At 45.4% G+C, this 17,618-nt stretch overlaps 1 protein-coding gene and 1 long non-coding RNA gene across 2 annotated transcripts; both read left to right on the plus strand.

The window, feature by feature from the left end:
- Positions 1–6,704: 6,704 nt before the first annotated feature.
- LOC139831974 (uncharacterized) lies at positions 6,705–7,735 on the plus strand. The gene is made up of 2 exons (XM_071821369.1): positions 6,705–7,581; positions 7,689–7,735. The coding sequence occupies exons 1-2, from the start codon at positions 6,705–6,707 to the stop codon at positions 7,733–7,735; spliced, it is 924 nt and encodes a 307-aa protein (XP_071677470.1).
- Positions 7,736–11,498: 3,763 nt separating this feature from the next.
- Positions 11,499–16,894, plus strand: LOC127307407 (uncharacterized). Its single transcript, XR_007855533.2, has 2 exons — positions 11,499–11,571; positions 16,486–16,894. It is a non-coding gene; the product is annotated as an uncharacterized lncRNA (long non-coding RNA).
- Positions 16,895–17,618: the final 724 nt, after the last annotated feature.

Raw genomic sequence — 17,618 nt, forward strand, 5'->3', positions numbered from 1 at the left:
CATGCATACATAGATTGATAATACATCAATCACTACTACAAACACTCAACCGCGCAGACCGGGTCCTAGAGGGCGCCGACCGGGTCCTGAGCCGCGCTGGGTGTACCCCCAAAGCCACGGAACAACAACGGGAGCATAGCTAACATGAGATCCCTGCATAACGCTCCATCCGGTCCTATACATGTTGTCTAACGCATACATGTAACGGCGAACGTGCTGGTCCCTCCGCTTCAATGCGCTGAGCTACCTCCTCCGGCGGGGCCGGCTCCCTCTGAAACGAACGTGGCCCATAAGACCTCCACCAGAGAATATCCGGGTCGACGACGGGACCCGGATTCCGCACCAAGGTGCGCGCCCCGGAAGATAACACCTCCCAGTGCCACCCCGGCGGAGCCCAGTCCCGGACTTCCCCCATCTGCTGCATCTCCTCTAAAACTGTCCTAGCTCCAGGACGTGGAGGCCGCGGCATCGTATGCAAACTAACAAATATAATATTGAATTTGTAAAGTGCTTATGAATATGAATCAAAGTAATTAAAAATTTTCTAACACATACTAATATAGTACTGACATATTCCATCTAATTTTTTTCCTAATTTCCTAAACTAACTAAAATTAGCTAAACTAACTAAAATTAGCTAAACTAACTAAAATTAGCTAAACTAACTAAAATTAGCTAAACTAACTAAAATTACACATACTAATTTCCTAAACTAACTAAAACTAACACATCCAATTTCCTAAACTAACACATCCAATTTCCTAAACTAACTAAACTAACACATACTAATTTCCTAAACTAACACATACTAACTAAAATTTTCCTAAACTAACACATACTAACTAAAATTTTCCTAATTTTCCTAACACTAAAATTTTCCTAACACTAAAATTTCCTAAAAACTAAAACAAAAAAAAAGGAGGCAGGGGTGGTGCGCGCGGCGCCTACCTCGACTCGGCGGCCGGCTTGGCGGCGCGGGCGGGGCGTCGGAGAGGAGGAGGCGGCCGGGCGGAGGGCGCCGGACGGCGCGGCGGGCGGAGGTGGCCGGGCGCGCGGCGGCGCGGGCTGCGCGCGCGGACGAGGCCGGCAGGGGAGGAGGCGCGCGGCGGCGCGCGCGGGCCGAGGGCGCGGGAGGAGGCGGCGGCGCGGACGGGGCGGAGGCGCAGCAGCGGCGCGGACGGCGGCGGCGCGCGCAGGCGGAGGCGAGCGGCGGCGCGGGGGGAAATTTTGGCAGAGTTTCCCCTGGAAACTTCTCCTCGCGCGATGGAGAAGAAGGTAGGCGCGCGCCCCAGTTTATACTGGGGACCTTTTGCACCGGTTCGTGGCTGGAACCGGTGCAAAAGGGTCTTTTGCACCGGTTCCAGCCACGAACCGGTGCAAAAGGTCCCCAGTTGGACTGAAATTTTTTGAAATTTTTGCTGCTAGTTTGTTTATCTTCCCACCTTTTTTATATGTTTCGCGCGGGATCAAGTTCCCGCCACGACGTTGCGCGGGTTTCCGCCTCGAAGCCGCGCGGGATATGTTCCCGCCACGATGCCGCGCTGGACATTTTCCCGCCACGACGCCGCGCGGGATACGTTCCCGCCGCGACGCCGCGCGGGACATTTTCTCGCCACGACGCGCGGCGCGGAGATTTCCCGCCTAAACACCCTTTATAAATAGTACGCCCCCGTCTCTCCCATTTCACTCATCACCAAACCCTAGCCCATTGCACAATGCCCCCAAAGCCGCACCCGCCGCCGGTGGAAGTGGACCCGCAGCTCGCGGAGATAGAGGAGTGGGAGGAGCTGCTGCGGCAAGAGGCGGCAACCAGGAGGGCAGCAGCGGATGAGGTGGACCCGCAGCTCGCAGAGATAGAGGAGTGGGAGGAGGCGGCGCTAGCGGCTACCATAGAAGCATTTGAGAGGCAGAGTCTCCAGGAGCTGCATAAGCGGCCGCGTGTGACGGATCTGGATAGTGAGGAGATGCATAAGCGTCGTCGTGAGGAGGAGCTGCGGCAGGAGGCGGCAGCCAGGAGGGCAGCAGCGGATGCGTGGAAGAACTAGTAGAAGTTGTTATTTTAGTTTAAATTTTGTTAATGTTCAATTTCAATAAAGCAGTGTTGTCGTTGTTTTAGTTTAAGTTTAGTTAACGTATCTTGTTAAATTTCAATAAAGTCGTTGTCGTTTTATCCCGGTTAATGGCTGGAACCGGTGCTAAAGACGGTTGATTAGTTTATATACCCCTTTTATCCCGGTTACTGGCTGGAACCGGTGATATAGATGGTGGATTAGTTTATATATCCTTTTATCTCGGTTCCTGGCTGGAACCGGTGCTAAAGATGGGGGGGCTAAATCTGGGGGAGGCTTATCTGTTATTTGCCTGGATAATTGCATTTAGTTCAAACGACCAATGTTACTGATACATATCACAACAAACGCTTCACAATATGAGCTCAAGGTACATGATAATAATTAATACATTATGATCGCTTCGACCGTAACCATGGAGTATCTTCAGCATTTAACGCGATGGTTGGATCAATGTTCACTGTGAAGGGCGGAATTTCAGCAAACTTATTATAATCTTCTGACATGTCTGTCTTGTCCTCGACTCCCACGATGGTTCTTTTCCCTGAAAGAACTATGTGACGCTTTGGCTCATCGGATGAGCTCGTTTCCTTATGTTTTCTTTTCTTCGGTCTAGAGGACATGTCCTTCACATAGAAAACCTGAGCCACATCATTGGCTAGGACGAATGGTTCGTCTCTGTAACCAAGATTGTTGAGATCCACTGTTGTCATTCCGTACAGCTGGTCTACCTTTACCCCTTTTCCATCCAGCTTGAACCATTTGCACCGAAATAAAGGGACCTTAAAAGAAGGTCCATAGTCAAGTTCCCATATGTCCTCTATGTAACCATAATATGTGTCCTTTTTGCCACTGCTAGTGTTTGTTGCATCAATGCGGACACCACTGTTTTGGTTGGTGCTCTTTTTATCTTGGGCGAACGTGTAGAAGGTATTTCCATTTATCTCGTACCCCTGGAAAGTCACTATAGTCGAAAATGGTGACCCAGCCAACATGTACAACTGATCTACAATATTGTTGTTATTAATGAGATGTTCTCGGAGCCAACGACCGAATGTCTGCATATGTTTATGCGTAATCCAGTCTTCAGACTGCCCAGATGTTCTGAGCGCACAATATTCTTGTGATCAGTGATATACGGGGCCACCAAGGTGGAACTTTGTAGAACTGTGTAGTGTGCTTGAGTAAAAGAAATGCCGTCCCTACATATCATTGATTTCCTTCCTAGCGTGCCTTTTCCACTTAGTCGCCCCTCATGTCGCGATTCAGGAACACCAATCGACTTAATGTCAGGAATGAAGTCAACACAGAACTCGATGACCTCCTCTGTTCCATAGCCCTTGGAGATGCTTCCTTCTGGCCTAGCACGGTTATGAACATATTTCTTTAAGACCCCCATGAACCTCTCGAAGGGGAACATATTGTGTAGAAAGACAGGACCGAGGATGGCAATCTCTTCGACAAGGTGAACAAGGAGATGTGTCATAATATTGAAGAAAGATGGTGGAAACACCAACTCAAAGCTAACAAGACATTGCACCACATCCTTCTGTAACCTTGGAAGACTAGCTGGATCGATTACCTTCTGAGATATCGCATTAAGGAATGCACATAGCTTCACAATGGGTATTCGAACATTTTCCGGCAGAAGCCCCCTCAGTGCAACCGGAAGCAACTGCGTCATAATAATGTGGCAGTCATGCGACTTCAGGTTCTGGAATGTTTTCTTCTCCATATTTATAATTCCCTTTATATTGGAGGAGAAGCCAGACGGGACCTTGATACTGTAAAGGACTTCAAAAAAGATATCCTTCTCTCGCTTTGGTAAGAGCGTAGGCGGCAGGACTTAAGCGACTCCCTGTATCCTTGTAATCCTGTTCTTGCTTGTCTTTTGGGACTTTCATACGATACTGGTCCTCCCGTGCTTCTGGTGTATCTTTTGTCTTCCCATACACGCCTAAGAAACCTAGCAGGTTCACGGAAAGATTCTTCGTCACGTGCATCACGTCGATTGAAGAGCGGACCTCTAGGACTTTCCAATAGGGTAGATCCCAAAATATAGATTTTTTCTTCCACATGGGTGCGTGTCCGGTAACGTCGTCATTCGGAACAGATTGACCGCCAGGACCCTTTCCAAAGATTACTTTTAGGTCCTTGACCATATCAAGTAAAGCATCACCGGTACGGAGTTCAGGCTTCACCCGGCGATCTGCCTCACCTCCGAAATGATTGCCTTTCTTTCTGACGGGGTGCCTCTTTGGAAGAAATCGACGATGCCCCAGGTACACAACCTTCTTACATTTATGCAAATAGGCACCTTCGGTCTCATCTAAACAGTGTGTGCATGCATTGTATCCCTTGTTTGTCTGTCCTGAAAGGTTACTAAGAGCAGGCCAATCATTGATGGTCACGAAAAGCAACGCTCGTAGGTTAAATGACTCCTGTTTGTACTCATCCCATGCATGTACACATGGTTTGCTCCACAACTGTAAGAGTTCTTCAAATAATGGCTGTAGGTACACATCAATGTCGTTGCCGGGTTGCTTTGGGCCTTGGATGAGCACTGGCATCATAATGAACTTCCGCTTCATGCACAACCAAGGCGGAAGGTTATAGATACATAGAGTTACAGGCCAAGTGCTATGACTGTAGCTCTGCTCCCCAAAAGGATTCATTCCATCTGTACTTAGGCCAAACCTTAAGTTCCTCGCGTCATCTGCAAAATCCGGGAACTCTCTATCGATTGTCCTCCACTGCGACCCATCAGCGGGGTGTCTCAGCATCTCTTCTTTCTTACGGTCTTCTTTGTGCCATCGCAACAACCTGGCATGCTCTTTATTTCTGAACAGACGTTTCAACCGTGGTATTATAGGAGCATACCACATAACCTTGGCAGGAACCCTCTTCCTAGGGGGCTCGCCCTCAACATCACCAGGGTCATCTCGCCTGATCTTATACCGAAGTGCAGTGCATACCGGACATTTTTCCAAATTTTCATACTCAGCGCGGTAGAGGATGCAGTCATTAATGCATGCATGTATCTTCAGCACCTCTAATCCTAGAGGGCAGAGAACCTTCTTTGCTTTGTACGTACTGTCAGGCAATTCGTTATTCTTTGGAAACCTCCTCTTCATTATTTTCAGTAACTTCTCAAATGGCTTGTCACATATACCAGCCTCTGCCTTCCATTGCAGCAACTCCAGGGTGGCACCGAGCTTTGTGTTGCCATCTTCGCAATTTGGGTATAACTTCTTTTTGTGATCATCTAACATGCCCTTTAACTTTCGCTTCTCGTTTTCTGTTTCTGCATCTCTGTGTGCATCGGCGATGGCCCGACGAAGATCATCATCAACGGGCTCATCTGATGCCTCTTCATCTTGATCACCTCCTCCTGCATCTTCATCTTCATCATGCCCTGTTGCAGTATCACCGTAGTTAGGGTACATATCATCATCCTCTTCTTCTTCATTGTCTTCCATCATAACCCCTCTGTTTTCCCCTATAGTGCTAGTCCCGGTTAGATGCGATTACTCACTAGATGCAACAGCTAGAGGTCCTACTAGAAATCTAACAATGGTATCAGAGCATGTCTAGTATCGTTGATCTAGATGAGGTAGTTTATATGCCGGGATAGAATCAAAACAGAGAAGGTTTAGTTTCTTGCAGACCCTAACCCTAGATCGGCATATCCCGAGTAGAACAAGAAATCGAGTAAGGGGAATGAAAGAGAGAGGGAGGCGGCATCCATGCCGGCCTCCACCTACCGGAGGTGCTCCGGGAAGAGGCCCCACCAGGCCGTGCTAGGGCACCGCGGCTAGTCCACTCGGCGGCGGCGCGCTCACCCGCAAGGGGAACGCGCGCACCGGCGAGAGGACCAGCTGGGCGCCGCCGTCTCCCCGCGCGATGGCCCGTCTCGGCGGCCACCGTCGACTCCCTCGTCTGGCTCACGCCGCCGCAGTCGGGTGGTGAGTGAGAGAGGCAGAGAGATGAGAAATGAGGGTTAGGGTTTCGGGGCAGGCTCTCCGGCCGGTTTTGTGTGGCCGTTTTCGGCGCACAGCCGTCGGATCTCATCCGACGGTCCGGAGCCGCCGGCAGCTGCCCACGGGCCAAAGTGAGAGCAGGAGAGGCCGGGGCCGGTTGCTGGGCCAGGCCCGTCCGGCGATGCGGACTGATTTCCGCCCTCCTGCACATTTTCTCAACAGAGACAGAGCCCATCTGGGCTGTTTTGGCCTGTTTTCTTTTTTTTCCAGTAATTTTTCTGTTTTAATTTTCTGGAAATAGTTTAGTAATAAGAATAAATGTGAGATATGAATTTTTTCCTGTGGGTTAAAGTTTGAAAATTAAGTTAAGTTTCCGCTATGTTAGTTAAGTTGAAGTCATATTTTATTGTTTCCTAATTTAATTGGAACCAACGGGAAAATTGAATTAGGAAATGAGAGTTAATTTTGAGTATGATGATTTTATTTAATGACCAACGTTGTTAATAAAATTGTATTCCGCAAGATTCAGAGTTATCATTATTGGTTCTATTTCTGCCCAACGGTGATGTAGAATTAATATTGAGAAGTGCCATGTTTTAATTTGACCGACGTTGAATTAACTCATTTTGATGGAAATTTTGTTTCAGGAAATCCTATGAGTTTTATCTCGGCTATTGAGCCTCTCAATGGAGGGAACTATGGCTCGTGGCGAGAGAAGGTTGAGATGGGGCTTGCTTTGCTTGACCTCGACTTGGCACTGATAGAGGCTTGTCCCATAGAACCTAAGGACCCCGTAAGGGGCGACAAAGAAAGTGAAGATGACTTCAACAAAAGGGTTCTTGACCATGGACCAAAAAGAATGAAGTACGATCTTGATCGTGCTAAGTGGGACTCGTCCAACAGAAAGTGCTTGATGGTGATCAAGAGCTCCATTTTGGAGGCTATAAGGGGAGCAATCCCACAGTGTGACACCGCCAGTGAGTACCTGAAAAAGGTAGAGAGTCAGTTTACTGGGTCTTCCAAGGCCTATGCTAGCACTCTCATAAGAAAGCTTGTCACTACCAAGTACACTGGTGGTGGAGTAAGGGATCACATATTGAGGATGAGCCATATGTATTCCAAGCTCAAGTCTATGGAGATGGAGCTTCCAGAACAGTTCGTCATCCATCTGATTTTTGCCTCACTCCCAAAAGAATTTGAGACTTTTGCTGTGAACTATAATGCACAGCCAGAAAAGTGGGCCATTGAGAAGATGATTGCCATGTGTGTGCAAGAAGAAGAGAGGATCAAGGGGCAATCTGGTGATTCTGTCAATTACCTAAGCCCAACCAAGAAGAGGAACTTTCAGAGTTTTCAGAGTTCCAAGCCACAAGGGAAACCTCAGTGGAATCCTCCTCCGCCTAAGCCGCATGGCAAGGCTCAAGATCACCAGCCGCATGAAGAGGTGGCCAAGGACACTTGCAAGTGGTGCAAGGAAAAGGGCCACTACCAGAAAGACTGTGTGGCATTCCTGAAACATCTGTGCAAGAAAGGTGAGGATTTAATTACATTTGTAGATGAATCCTTATTTTTAAGTTATGCAAAATCTACTTGGTGGATTGACTCAGGTGCAACTGTTCATGTTGCAAATTCATTACAGGGATTCCGTATGAGACAGACCCTGCAAAGAGGAGAAGGTTGCATTAAAGTAGCAAACGGCGTCCAAGCTGAAGTCGAAGCCATTGGAGATCTCCCATTAGTATTAGCTAATGGCTTTGTACTTTTATTAGTAGATGTGCTTTATGTACCCTCTTTGCATCGGAACTTAATAAGTGTATCGCGCTTAGATGATGATGGTTTTGCTTGCCGTTTTGGTGATGGTCAATGTAAGATCAAGTTTAGTAATGAGATTGTTGGTCTTGCCTTCCGACAAGACAAGCTTTATTTATTGTCACTTTGTGATGAGAATGTGAATGTTTTAAGCGCTGATAATGAGAATGTCTCTACATCCCTGAATGAAAATAATAAGCGGAAGAGAATTGATGAAGTCTCTTCGAAATTATGGCACTGTCGTTTAGGCCATATTTCGAGGGGGAGAATAGAACGCTTAGTAAAAGAATCAATCCTTCCGCCTATGGAATTTTCGAATTTAGAACAATGCATCGATTGCATTAAAGGAAAGTATGTAAAGAACATAAAGAAGGGCGCCAAAAGAAGCACAGGAGTTTTAGAAATAATTCATACGGATATATGCGGTCCGTTTCCTGTGAAATCTGTGGATGGCTATGATTCCTTCATAACATTCACGGATGATTATTCGCGTTATGGTTATATTTATCCAATTAAAGAGCGTTCAGAAGCATTGGATAAATTCAAGATATTTAAGGCTGAAGTAGAAAATCAGCATAGCATAAAGATTAAAATAGTAAGGTCTGACCGTGGTGGGGAGTACTACGGTCGGCACACCCCATATGGCCAAGTTCCTGGACCTTTTGCAAGGTTCCTACAGGAACATGGCATAGTTACTTGATATTCTACACCGGGCGAGCCTCAGCAGAATGGAGTAGCTGAAAGACGAAACCGTACCCTGATGGATATGGTCAGAAGCATGTTAAGTTACTCCACTTTACCGGTTAGTTTGTGGATGGAGGCGTTAAAAACCGCTATTCACATACTTAATCGAGTTCCTAGTAAGTCGGTGTCTAAAACACCATATGAATTGTGGACTAGTCGAGAACCTTCACTCAATTATTTGCGAGTGTGGGGCTGTCCAGCTGAGGCTAAACTCTTTAACCCGAACATTGGGAAATTAGATCCTAAGACAGTAAGTTGCCATTTTATTGGCTATCCAGACAAGTCGAAAGGTTATCGTTTCTATTGTCCAGACAGACTCACTAAGTTTGTAGAAACGAGACACGCTGTGTTTCTAGAGGATGAGATGATCAGGGGGAGCACGGTATCCCGAGAAATCAACCTTGAGGAGAAGCGGGTGTATGCACCCACTCCGATGATCGAGGAACCATTTTTCTCGATACCTGCTGCTGCTGCACCGACACAGGACAATGTCATTGCGACACCTGTTGTTAGTTCTCCTGTGGCAACAATGAATGAAAATAGAGAGAATGTTACCACACATGAGGAAGAGCTGCAACAGCCCCACATAGAAAGTGCGCCAGAGATTGAGAACCTTAGAAGGTCTCAAAGAGCAAGAAAGCCAGCTATTCCTGACGATTTTGAGATCTATGTCAGTGAAGCAGTTCAAATGGAGGGTGATCCCACCACATTTGAAGAAGCCTCAAGAAGTGCTCATTCATCGAAGTGGATTGAGGCCATGGTTGATGAAATGAGATCAATGAGTAGCAACAAAGTCTGGGATTTAGAAGAAATTACTAAAGGAGCCAAAATGGTAGGCTGTAAATGGGTCTACAAAACAAAGTGTGACTCTAGAGGGAATGTTGAAAGATATAAAGCACGACTTGTTGCGAAAGGTTTCACTCAAAGAGAAGGAATAGATTATAATGAGACATTTTCTCCGGTCTCATGTAAGGATTCTTTTAGAATTATAATGGCTTTAGTGGCACACTATGATTTAGGGTTGCATCAAATGGATGTAAAGACGGCCTTCTTAAATTGAGACTTGGAAGAAAATGTTTACATGGCACAACCCAAGGGTTTTGTCGTGGAAGGAAAAGAACATATGGGATGCCGTCTGAAGAAATCCATTTATGGGTTAAAACAAGCCTCCAGACAATGGTACTTGAAGTTCCATGAGACAATCAAAAGTTTTGGGTTTAATGAGAATAGAGAGGACAATTGCGTATATGCAAAGTTTAAGAAAGGGAAATTCATTTTCCTTATCCTATATGTGGATGACATTCTGCTTGCTAGTAGTGATGTTAGTCTACTATTGGAGACGAAGAACTTCTTGTCCTCGAATTTCGATATGAAAGATCTTGGTGAAGCTTCATTCGTTCTAGGAATTGAAATTCACCGAGATAGACAAAGAGGGGTTTTAGGATTATCGCAAAAGGCATACTTAGAGAAAGTTCTAAAGAAGTATGGTATGCATGCGAGTAATGCCACGCCTGCTCCTATAGTCAAGGGCGATAGATTTGGGGATTTTCAATCTCCCAGGAACCAATATGAGATCGATCAAATGAAAGCGGTTCCATATGCTTCAGCTGTCGGAAGCCTAATGTATGCTCAAGTATGTACGCGCCCAGACTTAGCTTTTGTTACCGGGGTACTTGGGAGATTCCAAAGTAATCCAGGAAAAGATCACTGGAAAATGGTGAAGAAGGCATTGCGTTATGCGCAAGGCACGAAAGGCCTCATGCTAACATATAGAAGAACTGATTCCCTTGAGATAGAAGGGTATTCAGATGCAGACTTTGCGGGAGATGTAGATGACAGAAAATCCACATCAGGTTATGTATTCACTCTCGCAGGTGGAGCTATATCGTGGAAAAGCTTCAAGCAATCTATCACGGCACCGTCCACGATGGTTGCTGAGTATGTAGCATGTTATGAGGCATCGGGGCAGGCAAACTGGTTAAAGAAATTTATACCCGGGTTGAGAGTGGTAGACAGCATTCAAAGACCACTTAGAATGTACTGCGACAATGAGCCAGCAGTATTTTATGCTCACAACAATAAGTCAAGTGATGCTGGCAAGCACATTGACATCAAGTATTATGTTGTGAAAGATAGAATCCAGGATCATACCATAAGTTTAGAGCATATAAGCACAAAGAGAATGCTCGCGGATCCGCTTACGAAAGGCTTACCACCCAGTGTGTACAGAGAACATGTAGCCGGCATGGGTTTACGGGAAAGCCTATGATACCTGGATATTAAGGGCCTAGAGGAAGAATCTATTTTAAATGGAAAGGTGTGTAGTAGCTGTTGAATCTGATGGTGCGTAACTGGCCATCATAACGAGACATGCTCTATATGCTAATCTGTGATAAAATGGATACCAAGAAAAGTATAAGTCTAAGATTAAGATTAAAGTAAGATGAGATCAAGGGGGAGAATGTTAGTTTGATCTCCACGTACGACCCAACGGTCGTACGACCCTATCTCGCGCCCTGATCGGGGGCGCCCAACCACGTCTGGTTGGTGGGCCCCTGTCGCCAGCGCCACATATAAAAGAGGTGGGGGCCGGGGCACGGACGCCAAGGTTCGTCCGTTGCCGTCCTCCCCACCGACATACAAACCCTAAGCCACCCGATCTGGTGAGGCGCTGTAGCGGCGGGAAGCTCCACCGACATCACCGCCGCCCCTCCGTCGCCGCCATGGCGAGCTCCTCGTCGACCAAGACCGACGGTATGAACCCCACTGTTTTCCCCTCTAGTGCTAGTCCCGGTTAGATGCGATTACTCACTAGATGCAACAGCTAGAGGTCCTACTAGAAATCTAACAGTCTGCTCGTTCCAACTAATGGTTTGCGTTTATGTACTCCATTACAGCTGAAGCAATTATGTTCTCAACTCTTAGAAATCACCAAGAATCGAGATTTGCTTTAGTAACTATCCTGGAAGGTACATTTTGTTGTTTCTGTGAAGATATTAGTCACTAGCATCTAGTGGAAATACATGTAGCTGATTAGAACAGTATAAGATTTGGACTGTATATGTGTAGTTGTTTAGTACATGATTGATACATGAATATAACATTCTAATGAGTTATGTAACCTGAAAAGCAATCTCAAAGCGATCTGTAGCATAAGTTCTTCTTGCTTGGCTGTGAAGCTCTGTTCATTCTTTTTGGAAATAAATGGTCTGGCTGGGCATGGACTCCCAGAGATGGCCATGTTCTGTGTACTATCGTACGGTGTATTTTCATGTCTATACCTAATAATAAAGAAAATAAGGTTTCTTGTTGGTCCGTTTTACTTTTTCCGATTTTGCCCTCCCACCACACATGAAATTACCCACCAACGCCATTGGCAAGTGAAAATAACGGTTCGGGAAAAAAAATTGCGGCATCGTCTGTCTATTCACCAATCGTCACAAACCACCTCCGAGGTAGCGCCGCCCCCCATCGCAGAGATGGCCGTGCATGCACGACGCTCGCCATCAAGGCCGCTGCGCACCAGACCTTGCACACCTACTCCCCCGCCAAGTAGCCGTCCACCATAATCGTCGCCTCCACTGACTTCCCCGTCCCCGGCGGCGCCAATCTCAAGATCCCCGACAGCTGCGCCTTGGTTCTTGTGAACATGGTGGCGGGAAGACCCCCGATGTACAGCATGGTCCGATGCCATACTCCGGTACAAGATTGATGAGGGCTGATTTTGGATCCAGGCCGGGCCTTAGAAGCCAGGCTCCGTCTCGTCGGATCGGTGCTGAAAAGCGGCGGAGGACGTCACTCACGGTTCCCAAGGCCGGTGGCATCTCGCCCTCTTGCGACGCCTCCCTTTTCTGTGATTTTCTATCAGCGCAGTGCTACAACCAAATCGGTGCAATTATGTCTTCAGCTAATGTACCCGATGGCCTTGGCAGAAGATTTACTCCATGATTAGCAATATGATCCCAAATAACTGGTACGGTCTCAGGTACTGCCCACACACTAGCAAATTCATGGCTTCGGTCAGTGTCGCATCGACCGATTAATTCTGTTTTCCTGTGTAACAAATTCATCATTCCGAAGATTAATTCGCACTGTACTTGGGACTGGTGTACTTGCATTTCATATCATCTGCTATGGATAATTGAAAGCAAAAATCTGTTAAGAATCCCGAAATTTCTTAGCAAAACCATATATGGAAAAGTTTTTCATATGGGTAAGTTGATTGGTATATGTGTCTTCCTATCCACCGTTCAGATTCTTAATTCTAGAGTTTTAATCTTCAGTTATTTCTGCTATATATGTATTGCTTTAGATGCATTGGTTCTGCTATACCAACTTGCTACAATTTTTCTTGTAGTACATTTTTGGTTCAGCTTTGATCAATATTTTGAGCAAAATACAGTTTTTTTCATTTCAAGTTTGGTCATTTTTCGTTTTAGGCGTAAGTTTTTATTTTGAGTTGTTCGATAAATTTATTCGGATACACCTCGCTTATGCGAATAAGACGATAGCGATGTCTTTCTATCCATAGGTGAGACCCACCAAAAATATTCAAGAACAAGAGTTAGGGGGATTTTCTTTTTGGCTTCTACGTATAGTTTCACCCAAAAGTTACCCTTGCTCAGCTTCTTCGAGATGCCCGTCTTTCAAACTTATTTAAATTTATAAATCGATCTTTCTAATAATAATTTACAAGTTTAAACAAGTTTAGTAGACGGGCTTCCGAGAAAAGCTGAGAGAGGATAAGCCCTTCTAAAAGCCAAGAAGAAGTTCGCCTTATACTTTTGTTTTATCTTTGCAGCCGTCTTTATTAAGAAATGTAAAATTGTTGATGTGACAAAATGTAATAAATGCCCAGGAAGTGGCTTAGATCCTTCAGCTAAGGATTTTGTGGGGGATTTTAGCTATTTAGAGCATCTGCAGCCACGTTCCGCAAAGCGTCTTTTAAAGGAATTTGGAGCGTGCCGAACAAAAAAAAAGTACCTAGCCGCGTGCCCTAAAGTCTCTTTTTGTCCGGCGCGGTCCAAGACGGTGTCCGGCGCGTCGAGCCCGCTACACAGAGGACGCTCCGGGCACGCCAGACACAGCGAAATGCGACGCTAGGAGACACGGGACCGACGCGTCAACGACTCACGGACGGCCGCTCAACCACCGCCTACCTAGGGACGGTGCAGTTGCCGGGAAGGGGAACCGTCGGATTTTGGCTATTTAGAGCATCTGCAGCCACATTCCGCAAAGCGTCTTCTAAAGGGATTTGGAGCGTGCCGAACAAAAAAAAAGTACCCAGCCGCGTGCCCTAAAGTCTCTTTTTGTCCGGGGCGGCCCAAGACGGTTTCAGGCACGCCGAGCCCGTCCCCGCTACAGAGAGGATGCTCCGGGCACGCCGGACACAGCGAAATGCTACGCTAGGAGACACGGGACTGACGCGTCAGCGACTCACGGACGGACGCTCAACCACCGCCTACCTAGGAACGGTGCAGTTGCCGGGAAGGGGAACCGTCGGATTGGCAACCGCGTCGATCGACGCACGAACCGCTGGAATGGAGCGCGAACTCTACGAAAGAGCAACCGCCGCTCTCTTCGATATTTGCGCCGCCGTTCATCCGCGCTTAATAAGAACCCTACGTATGCGCTTTCTTCGGTCTACAACCGTCCGCCATTCATCGAAAGCTCTCCTCGCTCACAATGAGCGACCTCTCTCAGCTACCATCAGACATCGACATCGAGAGTAAGCCATCGGGATGGCGTCACTGGTGGGACAAAGCTGCGACTCCTAGCAGCAATGATTCCCCGCCGCTGGACAGCGGCGAGGAATGGGAGGCCGAGGAGGAGGAGGAGGAGGAGGAGGAGGAGGAGGAGGAGGAGGAAGAGGCTGACGAGGCGGCGGCCCGGGCGAAGGCAAAGGCACAGCCGGTGAGCACCGTCGATGATGAGGAGGACACAAGTTCCTCCGACGCGTCGAACGACACACCAACTTTTCAGAAGAGGTGACGAGCAGGAAGCGCTACCGTGAGGACAACGAGGCGGGGCTATCATAGAAGAAGTAGTTTAGTTTTTTATATGTAATTTGTTTATATTTTTCAAAGTTTTTATATGCAATTTGTTTATGTTGCACCGCTTTGAATATTAGCAGCAATATTAGTATATCGTAATTACCTATGCATTTCTTCTATCTACTAAACTAAAAAAATAGTATTTTCAAGTTTGGGGACGCCGTTTGGGGAACGTGGCTGGGGAGCGACGCCCCCCAAGTACGGCACGAACGAAACACATCTCCAAACGATAATTCCGGCGCCGTTTGGGGGACGCTTTGGGAGACGCGGCTAAAGATGCTCTTAGAATCCGCAGCAACGCCGCGGGCATATTTCCTAGTAATCACTAATGGTCTTAGTGAAATGTAATATTACTCTTTCCAGGATAGCAAATTAGCAATTTCTTGCCTGAACTTTTGGATGCTTCATACTTCTGTCTGCTGATTTTAACAAGAACATCTGTCAAAAGCATAGTAAAGATACCAGATGGTTCATTAACTATGCCATCTAATTATGCATTAGAAATAAGTTCAGTTATCTTTTACTAGTAAGATGTCGCAAGTCACAATGTATGCTACATATTACGTCTTTCTTTGTTAGACTATCATTTCTTTTTGTTAATAGTTGTAGATGTAAGAAAGTATTTTCCAGTTGGTTGCAAGTCTCACTTGCACTGAATAAGTTATGTTAAACTCAAATCTCGTATCAACATATTGGGAGGTTAATTAATTATTATTGTAAATCCTATGTTTTAATTTGCATGTGCATCACCTAAATCATGGAGGCCACCAGCTAACATGTTTACACAATGAATTCCTTGATGGTCACCTGTAGTACAACCTGATGAGATCAAACCAACGCGAGTATTTCCTTTGTAGCATGTAGATATTATTCGTTTTTTATCCCACCGGATAAAACCAATCCGTGAGCACTGGTGCGTGCATGCAGAAGCAAGCAGCAGCAGCGAAACTGCCTGAAAGTGTACAGTCTACCTGTTTCAAACCAATCACGATAAATAAAGAATCACAATTTCAGTTAATTTGGAGGCATAAGCTAAGCTATGTTAACATGCAGCATAATTCGCAAAAAAGACATGCAGCATGAAAATACGATGGAACACTGAAAAGAGATTCTCATAAGATGGATCGACTAAAAAATCTTGAGCACTGATACATAGTACGGATAAGTTATGCATTACCCGGTCGATCGGGAATTAGCCACGCCCTTATTTTTTACCTTAAATTAAATATTACGTATTGAAAGAGCGGTGCACAAAAAGCAATCAATTAATGCTCTCGTACCGCGGTTTCATCGGCAAGCTTGAACGGGTAGAGACCTCAGGTAACCGACCAATGGAATCCAATATCTAGCACATAGTTTCACTTTTATAATCAAAGCAGCAGAGGCACGACGTCCAGTGGTAATCAATCAAAGGAGATCAAGGAAAATAGCAGCGATTGGAGATTTTGCGTTCCTGCCAGCAGATAAAAAAAATCAGTTCACATAAGTATTAAAGTTTTTTCGGGTAACTTGCAATTAAATTTACTAAAAAAAACTATGCGGGAAGACAAAATCAATTGAAATATACAGTACGACCACGTACGTATTGTAAAACAAATCTAGTTTTCAATTCCATTGTCCTTAAATAACGCGCGATCTCACCTATACCACATGGAATCAGCGCATGGAGAAGACATCACTTGCTTGCCTGCCAACACCGCAAAAAATTAATTGCAGCAAAAATAATCTTGTGTGAATTGGGTAATTGAACTACTTTGATTGCAGCCATACATATATAGAAAAGCGGAACTGCAAAATAAACCTGATGCTATTTCCGTTGCAGGCTTGCAGGCATGGAGACTGGTGAGGCTGCGGGGAACCAAAGTCTGCTTCAATCGGAGCCAAGCCAGGGACTACGTGGATGCTAAAATCAAGTCTTTTTTTTGCCAGACCTAGGTGAAGCTGCATGACCCGGAGATGGAGATCCGAGTAAAAATCAATTGGGTGCCTCTAGGATTAAGGTGGTGTTTCGTAGGGAGTCTCCAATTAGTAAATATAAGATATGTACATATTTGGCAATCTGTAATTTATTGAGACACTGCTATCTTGCTTCGTAGCTCTCTTGCTTTCTCTAAGCCAATTGCATATTTCTTTGAAGTCAGATCTGAAATAAGTTCAGCTATCTTTTATCTGTAGATATTTCACAATCTCTAATTTTATTGAGACTAATGCTATCTTCTGGTGGCAGTACTGCCTTGTAGCTCTCCTGCTTTCTCTAAGCCAATTGCATATTTCTTTGAAGGCAGATCTGAAATAAGTTCAGTTATCTTTTATATGTAGATATTTCACTATCTATGTAGATACTTACAGATCTGTCATTTCCTTAATGCTTGTAGAGTGTATCTGTGCTTCAGAAACTACTAATAAATAAAAGACTTACTTTGGTTTAGCTGTTTGCTGTTAATTTGTATTGCCAATGCGAGTGCCATGTTATATAATGCTATATGTTCTTCTGGATGATCAGTTATGTTTTTTAGTTTCTAGTCAACTGGATGATCAGTTATGTTTTTTAGTTTCTAGCCTTCGTGCAAATTTACACCAGCGAATTGTCAGATTTGATCATGTCAAGACCGCTAATGTTCCTGTTAGTTTGTTAATTTGCTATTTCAATGGAAAGCAGCAATGCCTCCAGTATGTTCTCTCACATAATCACATGAGCATCTTCTATATGATATGTAGCATGACAGGTTGATCATTACAAATTTGGTTGTTGTGAAAATAATCAATGCATGTGCTTTAGTGCAGCTGCACAATACTGTTTGTGTGAAACTAATCAATCTCATGCTTGTACGTTTTGTATCTGCAGGTATCCTGTTTGGAGAAAGAATTATCATATGGAGTTTGTGTTGGAGCATGTGTTGGGATATTTAATGTTATAGAGTATATAAACTGTCTCACTTGACATGCAGATTTTAGCCACATTT

Source organism: Lolium perenne, chromosome 6 (assembly GCF_019359855.2).
Source record: "Lolium perenne isolate Kyuss_39 chromosome 6, Kyuss_2.0, whole genome shotgun sequence".
Lineage (NCBI taxonomy): Eukaryota > Viridiplantae > Streptophyta > Magnoliopsida > Poales > Poaceae > Lolium > Lolium perenne.

Coding starts and splice junctions, on each gene's coding strand:
- LOC139831974 (XM_071821369.1), top strand. CDS start 6,705: ATGAGTTTTATCTCGGCTATTGAGCCTCTCAATGGAGGGAACTATGGC. Junction 7,582..7,688: donor GAAACATCTGTGCAAGAAAG/GTGAGGATTTAA, acceptor AATTCATTACAG/GGATTCCGTATGAGACAGAC.